The 9,062-nt window shown below is 30.9% G+C and overlaps 1 protein-coding gene and 1 long non-coding RNA gene across 2 annotated transcripts; one reads left to right on the forward strand and one right to left on the reverse strand.

Annotated features, from left to right (window-relative positions):
* Positions 1–2,435: 2,435 nt before the first annotated feature.
* LOC139495518 (uncharacterized) lies at positions 2,436–4,507 on the reverse strand. The gene is made up of 4 exons (XM_071283777.1): positions 3,960–4,507; positions 3,123–3,180; positions 2,899–2,976; positions 2,436–2,716 (listed from the first exon to the last, which is right to left on the reverse strand). The coding sequence occupies exons 1-4, from the start codon at positions 4,107–4,109 to the stop codon at positions 2,484–2,486; spliced, it is 519 nt and encodes a 172-aa protein (XP_071139878.1). The 5' UTR covers positions 4,110–4,507; the 3' UTR covers positions 2,436–2,483.
* LOC139495519 (uncharacterized) lies at positions 3,013–4,622 on the forward strand. The gene is made up of 3 exons (XR_011657378.1): positions 3,013–3,382; positions 3,654–3,698; positions 4,501–4,622. It is a non-coding gene; the product is annotated as an uncharacterized lncRNA (long non-coding RNA).
* The last annotated feature ends 4,440 nt before the right edge of the window (positions 4,623–9,062 follow it).

Raw genomic sequence — 9,062 nt, forward strand, 5'->3', positions numbered from 1 at the left:
ATACACACACACTTTTAAATACAATACAAGATCAAAAGTACAATCTTTATACACACACACACACACACACACACACACACATACATACACTTTTTAAACTATGACATCAAAAGCATAAACTTCACACATACTATTAAAACAATGTCAGAACTTATAATACAAGAAAACATAATATAACAAACTTTATTAGAAACAGAAAACTTTGTGCATAAAGAGAGGTAACTCTATTTTTCATAGAATATCACTTTTCTGTTTAAAACTTTAATAAAATTGCACCATGATATAATAAAAGCACTGTATATGAGAACACATAAAAACTTGTGCATATTGTTGTCTCTAAAAAATGTGCATAAAGAGAGGTAACTCTAATTTCCATAGAATATCACTTTCTGTTTAAAACTTTATTAAAATTGCACCATTGATTTAATAAAAGCACTATATATGAGAACACAAAAAAAGTTATATGCATATTGTTGTCTCTAAAAAAATGTGGATAAAGAGAGGTAACTCTACTTTCCATAGAATATCTCTTTGTGTTTAAAACTTTAATAAAACTGCACCAATGATATAATAAAAGCACTAAAAATGCAAACATAATATATTATTTTGCACAAGAAGAAGAGGAATGAATTTTGTGAGCACTAATTGAGTAACAAATTACAACACTAATACAATGATATACAATCATTGTAAAATATCAACACTAAAACAATGAAAAAGTATGAAGGAAACATAAGTAATTTCTCTTTATGAAAAAATACAAACAAACAATAACTAGATATCATTGAGATGGGAGCCATCTCTGTGGGCCCCGCTGTGAATAATGTGCATTAAAAAATTGTATCTTTACCATAGGACATGGGTTTGTCAACTGAAATCAAAGTTTTTGACCTTGACCTTTGACCTATGAAGTTGTAAATAAATTATGACACACCCTTTGGTGTTGGTTTATAAACATGTCAAGTATAAACTTTGAAATGATAAAGGTTCTCAAGATATAGAGCGGACACGATCTTTACCATAGGACATGGGGTTGTCAACTGAAACCAAAGTTTTTGACCTTGACCTTTGACCTAGGAAGTTGCACATAAATTATGACACACCCTTTGGTGTTGGTTTATATACATGTCAAGTATAAACTTTGAAATGATAACGGTTCTCAAGATATAGAGCGGACACAATCTTTACCATAGGACATGGGGTTGTCAACTGAAACCAAAGTTTTTGACCTTGACCTTTGACCTAGGAAGTTTTACATACATCATGACACACCCTCTGGTGTTGGTTAAAATGGATGTCAAGTATAAACTTTGAAATCTTAACGGTTCTCAAGATATAGAGCGGACACGATCTTCACCACAGGACACAGGGTTGTCAACTGAAATCAAAGTTTTTGACCTTGACCTTTGACCTAGGAAGTTTTACATACATCATGACACACCCTCTGGTGTTGGTTAAAATGGATGTCAAATATAAACTTTGAAATCATAACGGTTCTCAAGATATAGAGCGGACACAAAGTTAAAGTGTTACGGACGGACAGACGGACGGACGGACGGACAGACGGACGGACGAACAGACGGACGGACGGACAGACTGATCACTATAGGGCGACCCGCCTTAGTCGGCGGGGCCCTAATTACAAGTGTTAACATGAAATCTATGATGCTTTTGGTTCTTTGATTATTGTATGTTTTACACGACAACCAATCTTTATAAATACTAACCAGCAAAATGAAATTAAAATTCAAAACTTTACAAGTGTTAATGTAATCAATGATAATTTGCTTATCAAAACACAATCTTCAAAGAAGAAAAAAATGGAGATCTTCAAAGAAAAATTTGGAGCTGAGATTTTCACCATTAATTAAGTGTAATCATGATTTTCAATATATCATTAAAGGAATGAATATCCTTAATAACAAAACTAATTTCAAAGAAAAAAAGTCATGTTTTAATTTGTTTTTGATTCTATGATTATTGCATATTTTTACACGACAACCAATCTTTATAAATACTAACCATTTTTTCAAATGAAATTATAATTAAATTTTCATCATGAATACCCAACAAGAAATTATAATGTTGAAAAAGGAATTGTTTAATTTAATGGAAAAAGTCAGGAGATTGGAAAAAAAAGAAAGAGCATCACATCAAACTATTGAAAAGGTAAGTGCAAATGTTTTTTTTTTTATTAATATTTCTAATGATGATATGTTAAACGATCAGGTTGATTTCTTGTTCTTTTTGATCTTCTTGGCTGATTCTTGTTTAACAAATAATACACATAGGTTGAAAACTGTTTACAATATTTTTTGAACTTTCTAGAAATAATTAAATGTCTTCCGGTTGTTAAAAAGTAAATGTTCTGTTGGATTTATTGGTAGAAGTTATAGAACACCAATAACACAAACTGCCAAAATGTCTGGAATGAAAGAAAAAAATCAAATTGAAGAAATTATATTGGTATGTTAAAAAGGAGATTACTTTTGTTTCCTTTCATTTAAAACACAAAATTCAACCTCTGATGATAAATGAGATGTAATGCTAGGTACCCTTTTTAACTCAATACTATTTACATGATAATATGATTTTCTCTTTTTACAATAAGTACATAAAAACTTAACAAAAGAAACAAATAAAATTGTTAAAGAAAACACAGAAAGACAAACGACTACAATTATCCATTTCCTAGGACTTTCTGTTCCTTCGTTAGCTGTAAAAAAAAAATATTGTTTATATCAATACTTGCTTAATTTATGATAAAAGCTTTATTTTGGAATAAATGGTATATTTTATTTCTTTCTTTTCTCTCACTTACATAATCTTAAATGCTATGTAAATTAAATGATTTTCTTATTTTATTTTAATTTTAAAATCTTTAAAATTAATACTTACAATATATCCCATTGATGTGAGTGGTGTTTCCTTCTTCTTCTTCTTCTATTTCTTTCACCCCAATTATAGTGCTTATTCCTATTTAAATAAAATAAATATTTACTATCAAACACTATAAAAAAAAATTTCTCTTTTTCTTGAATGTTAATTTACATGTTAGAAGTGTGGTTTATTTTCTTTATTGTCTTTACTTAAATATATGATAATATATACACATATCTTACCTAGTGGCATTTTTTCTGTGGATGTTACATCTTTGCTGTAAGTTTCAATGGTTGTGTCCTGAAAAAGATAACCATATCAATGAATAGTAAACATTATCTTAACTGTTTATTTATTTTTTATTTTCTTCTTCTTTTAGAATGAAGTTATTGACTTAATGTCTTCCAATGAAGAGGAAGCGATGGATGTTGAACTGAGTGCTGCTTGTAAAAGCAATGGTGCATGTGGAAGCATCACTCCTAGTAAAAGTGAACAAGAAGATGTAAGTATAACGCATAACTCTTTTATAAATGTAGTTCTTTATATTACAATAATCATAATCAAAATATATTGTTTTAACATGAGAAAAATGTAATTTATAACTAATGAAATAAAGATATTTTTTTTTCTTAAAAGTTTATAAATTAAATGTTTGGTATAATGGTATAGATTACTTCATTTACCTAGACATATATCTCACTATGTTATTTTCCTTTAAAAAGGAGATAATTATTTCATCATTTCTATGTATTTACATGTACATATCATTACAGACATTAGAAAGAGATATAAAACAAGCTAGTGAGATATATCTCAATGTGAGTATTTAAAATATATATTTTTTAATTTCATCATTAACATGATTAATTCATTTCTTTTTAATATCATTATTGTAAATCATCAAATTATATATCACGTGGTTAATTTCCTTAGATGGTCACATGATTTACATTTCCTAATATGGTATACAGAAATATCACGTGCAATCCTTATATGGTTTAACTTCCTAATATGGTCGACATGCTAACCGTTCGACTACTTTTTCACTTGTAAAATCTAATCAAACACAATGTACTTACATACGATGAACATTCTTCCCCATTCACCACTATAATTTTCCCTTGCACTGTGTCGCATAGCTCTTTACTAGATAATGATAGTTCGAAAACACAAGAGGCTTTCACATTGCGCACATTTTCAATCTGATCACTGTTCATTATATGGTTCATCAACACTCTGTTGATAGATCCTTCTATCTCTCCACTAAAGACTTTCTTGACATCATCTCGACAATCTAATATGTCTTCACTTCTATATCATTCAGCTGTATTTGTTGCAACACTTCCCTCATGGCTAAATGACAATAAACAACTCACGACAACAATCAAAAACATGGCGATCATCTTCAATTTCTATAGAGGGTGAAAGGTGAAGGTCAAAGGTGACGACACGTGAGTGAATAAAGGAAAGCTTTTATTATTTTTATCTGATTAAATGAACGATTTTGTTTTAAAGAAAAAAAGAATTTCATCATATTTTGTTTTGTTTTCTTATCACTTATTTAAATTTTATTTATTACTTAAAAACGAATACTTTATTACAATTGTATATATGTTTTAGGAACCAATGGAAGTGGACCTGATTGATACTGTATTGGATGACCAAAAAAGACTATTTTAATGTGCAACAGGACAAAAAAGACAGAAAATATAATATTTTAAATAAATGATTAATACATGAAATGTGTTATTATTTTGTGTTAAAAGAAACTATATATAGATGAGACAACGAGGTGTTTATTTTTAAACAAACTAATTGAGAAAAGAAAGAAAATAATATCAAGAATTTACAAAGAGAAAGAAAGAAAAACTTTTTTCATTTTTTTAAATATCCTTATCTCAACTAGTTTGTTAGAAAATACAGTTAGCGGTTTGTTAATATTTCTTCTCTCTTGCAATCTGTTGTGTAGAGTATTTCCTGTAAACATAAAAAATAGCCTGTCTCTCCCGTTACAATTAATTCCCTTTATTCAAACAAAGGATCCGCTAATTAAGTTCGAAAACAATTGGATTTTGATTGTCTGGAAACAACTGGTTAATTATCAAAAGGGATTCCTCTAATCTAGGATATAAATTAAGAGTCGTTTCTCTAATCCGAAAACAAATATATTATAATTAGCATTTGTTTATTCTAATCAGGATTAAAAGGGTTAATACTCGGTTCTCTAATCCGAAAACAAATAGATTATAATTAGCAATTGTTAACTCTTATCGGGATAAAAAAAGGAACAAAACATTGAGGAGCACTAATCTAGATTAAAAGATAAGGATTATCTTAATCCGATTGATTGCACAATGATGTGCTTAAAGGAACAAAAACATTGAGGAGCACTAATCTAGATTAAAAGATAAGGATTATCTTTATCCGATTGATTGCATAATAAGCTGCTTAAAGTTGCATCATAAGCTGCTTTAAATCGTACCATAAGCTGGCTTAAGAAGATTAGAGGGGATTATAAGCTGGCTTAAGAAGATTAGAGGGGATTACGGGCTCCGTACTTGAGATTGCGGAGAGATTACGGAGGGCAGTCTCATAACACACTACTCTGGGGTAGAGAAATATGGTCACCGGGTCTTCTCCCGACCGGCAGTATAACTCTTGCCGAAGTGGGGCGTCCGTTTGACTGTGCTGGATGTATAAAGTTCGCACTTATGTCCGGTCCGAAGGGGGACGTTAAATCCGTTGCAGTCTCAAAAGAGAGTGCCACGCTCTGTGTACGTTAAGAACACTTGCAACAACTCTTTGAGTGATATGTAGGTGGCCTGTTGTACAATCTGAACAAGTACAGTTGGATGTCTCTGATTCTAATATTTTCCAGAATTAAACATGTTAAAAATGTACATAAATAGATATTAAAAAACACCTTAAACTCATTGACCAATATAGAACCAATATAAAAGCAAAATGCAGATACAGTGTACATGCTAGCATGACTTAGTTACAGCTGTACAGGAATCATCGAATATACATGATACATGTATGTAATGACAGCAACCGATGATTCTTGTACATAATAGTTTTTCATTTCTTGACTTTTCTGTTTTAATACCTAATAATTATCTTAATCATATACATCATTCTTTACTATTAAACGAGAAGACCTTATTTTGAGTGTTGCTTCTCTTCCTCTCACAATAAATTAATCATCCCGTCTCTGTGTCCTATAACATGTACATGTATCAGTACCATGCATAGTCGCATTTGTCATCAATTCTTGGGACATTTCGATTAGTTTGGGTTATTTTTGGAGAAAAACGAAAATGAAGGTGTTCGGATATTGTTCTGTAATGAGACCGACCTTTAATGTGGACATGACTAACAGTTTTAGACTTAGATGCATAATTTTTTTATTAGTTGTTAGTGGCTTTGAGCTAGCTGTCAGTACTCTCAGATATGTTCATTGTGACTTTTCGTGTCTTTTAAGTACCCGGCCACGTCCACTTGTATGTTTTGTATATCTGATGGGTTAAGTTTTTTTTCAACTGATTTTTATAGTTCGTTCTTATGTTGTACTGTTATACCACTGTCCCAGGTTAGGGGGAGGGTTGGGATCCCTCTATCAAAAACCCGGCTGACAAAAGGCTTTTTCGAACAAAAATAGCATCTTTATTACATTGTTCAAAAGTAGGAGCCATGCCAAAACCATCGTCTAGATATAAAACTATCTTTATAGAATTTCTTCTCCAGTATTTCACCATTTCACGTAAAAGGAGCTGTTGATAAGCCAAAAGGTAAGACTGTAAAGCAGAAAAACTGCTGTTTCCACGAAAACCCTAAAAAGGTGTGCTGTTGGGGACAAATATGAAAATGATGATACCCCGATTTTAAATCAAACTTAAAAAGTGAGTAATCATTCGCAAAATATTGTATTGCAACTTTCCAGTCTTCAAACTTGAACTTGTCTTTCCTGACACTTTGATTCAAAATACTAAGATCTAATATTAACCTAGGCTTTGAAGATGAATTTAGCGCTACACTCAAAGGATTCACGACGAAGGGCTTAAAAGGGACCAATTTAGCACACCCAGTATCTACTAATTCAGAAATAGCTTCATCAACAAATTTCTCATTCATAAATGCAGATTTGTTGTTCTTACTGTGCATCTGTTTAGGCGTTTCTAAAAAACGGTATAATGTAACCGCCTTTTATAGTGTTTATGACAAAATCACTAGCGCCCATATTTTTCCAAAATTCGATATGTTTATTCAAACTCCCCTTTACACCGTGAAAAGTGCTATTATGTTCTGCATTTTCAAAAAACTTTACTTGTTCAAGAAAATAATAACAAAATGTCATCTGCAAACATAAGGCAGCTGATTGACATATTTTGCAGAGTCACTGGTTTACAACTTTCATCAAATATTTCTGGTAGATCATTTATATAAACATTAAATAAGTTTGGACTCATATTATCCCCTTGTTTCACTCCTCTATCAATAGAGACATATTCAGATATATTCTCCTTTAATTTTACTGAAGCTTCAGTATTCTTATACATATTTTTTATCAAATTGTAAAATTTTACACCAATTTTCTCATTTTTTGTTATTTTGTACAAAAGACCTAACCTCCACACTGAATCGAATGCCTTTTTTAGGTCTACAAAACAACCATAAATCTTTTTATTTTTATAATTTATATATTTATTAAACAGAGTCTTTACAATAAAGACACCATCTGAAGTCCTACTATTCTTCTTAAAGCCTAGTTGATGGTGACATATATTATTTTCAAATAAAGTAAGTAATCTACAATTTATAACCATATTAAATAATTTACTTAGACAGCTCATCAGAGAAATTCCTCTGTAGTTTGAAGGATCAAGATGATCCCCACTTTTAAATAATGGAATTATAATGGAATTATAATGTTCCATTTACAAATATTGTTGCATTTTTAAAAGAAATTGGAATTTATTATAAAATATAAAAATGTTATTATATTTAAGTCGTTTTAAATTTTTATCACGTTATCTTGCTGTTGTTTTTTATTTGTAAATAATCAATTTGCTTTAGTCTAGAATTTTAGTATATTGAAGGACTTTTTGTCTTATTTTAAAAATATGCTTTAAATTGTAAAAATATTCGAATTAGCTCTCGCCGCGATATAGCCTTTTTTGTGCTAATGCGGCGTAAAGCAACCAACAATCGATCAATCAAACAACTCTTTGAATATTTAAATATACGAAGATGAAGGCATGATTGTGTTCCAATGTCAAGGTTAGATTTACAGTAGCACCTCTTCCTGTATCAAGGACTCATCTGGGTCGATGCCTCTGCTGGTGGACTATTAGTCCCCGAGGGTATCACCAGCCCAGTAGCCAGTACTTCGGTACTGGCATGAAAATACGGATTTTTTGTGTTATTAAAATTTGCTGTTACAAAATATTAGAAATTATTATAAATTAAGGAATGTATCTCCCTCATGCAATGCTCTGATTCCTTTCACGAATTTGGCTATACTTTTTGGACCTTTTGGATTATAGCTCTTCATGTTTTATATAAGCTTTGGATTTCAAATATTTTGGCCACGAGCATCACTGAAGAGACATGTATTGTCGAAATGCGCATCTGGTGCAACAAAATTGGTACCGTTGATTTTATCACAAAACCCTTCAAAGCTTGTCAATGCCATTTCTAGGTCAGCAATGAACTACCTATATCTTCGTATATATGGATTACGTGGTATTTTTATCTGGTTAATACATGAATTCGCTACAGGCAATAATCGGTCCTTCTTGTCAAGGTGATGGTTCAGGTTCTCTACATGAAGAAATGTAATGGATTGTTCTAACATAAAAATTAAAAAACAAATATACCAATGCTGCTAAAGCTAAAACTGTTCGCAAATGATCTTGGTCGAATATTTACTTTGTACTACTAGTATTGAACCATATTTCATTCTTTCACAATAAAAATATCACCAGATTATTTGGGATGTTAAGAAAAAATATGTTTGTGTGTTTGCGTTTTAGAGATGAAAACATCATGATTGGTTCACGGTTATAACCATGCGACTCCAGGGTCATCATATTTCCTGAACGAGAAGTAGAAAGAACAATGTGAATAATAAATAAAATGTTGACCAGTTCATGTTTGAGAAGTCTTTAAATAAAATTTTG

This window comes from Mytilus edulis, chromosome 11 (genome assembly GCF_963676685.1).
Source record: "Mytilus edulis chromosome 11, xbMytEdul2.2, whole genome shotgun sequence".
NCBI classification, from domain to species: Eukaryota; Metazoa; Mollusca; class Bivalvia; order Mytilida; family Mytilidae; genus Mytilus; species Mytilus edulis.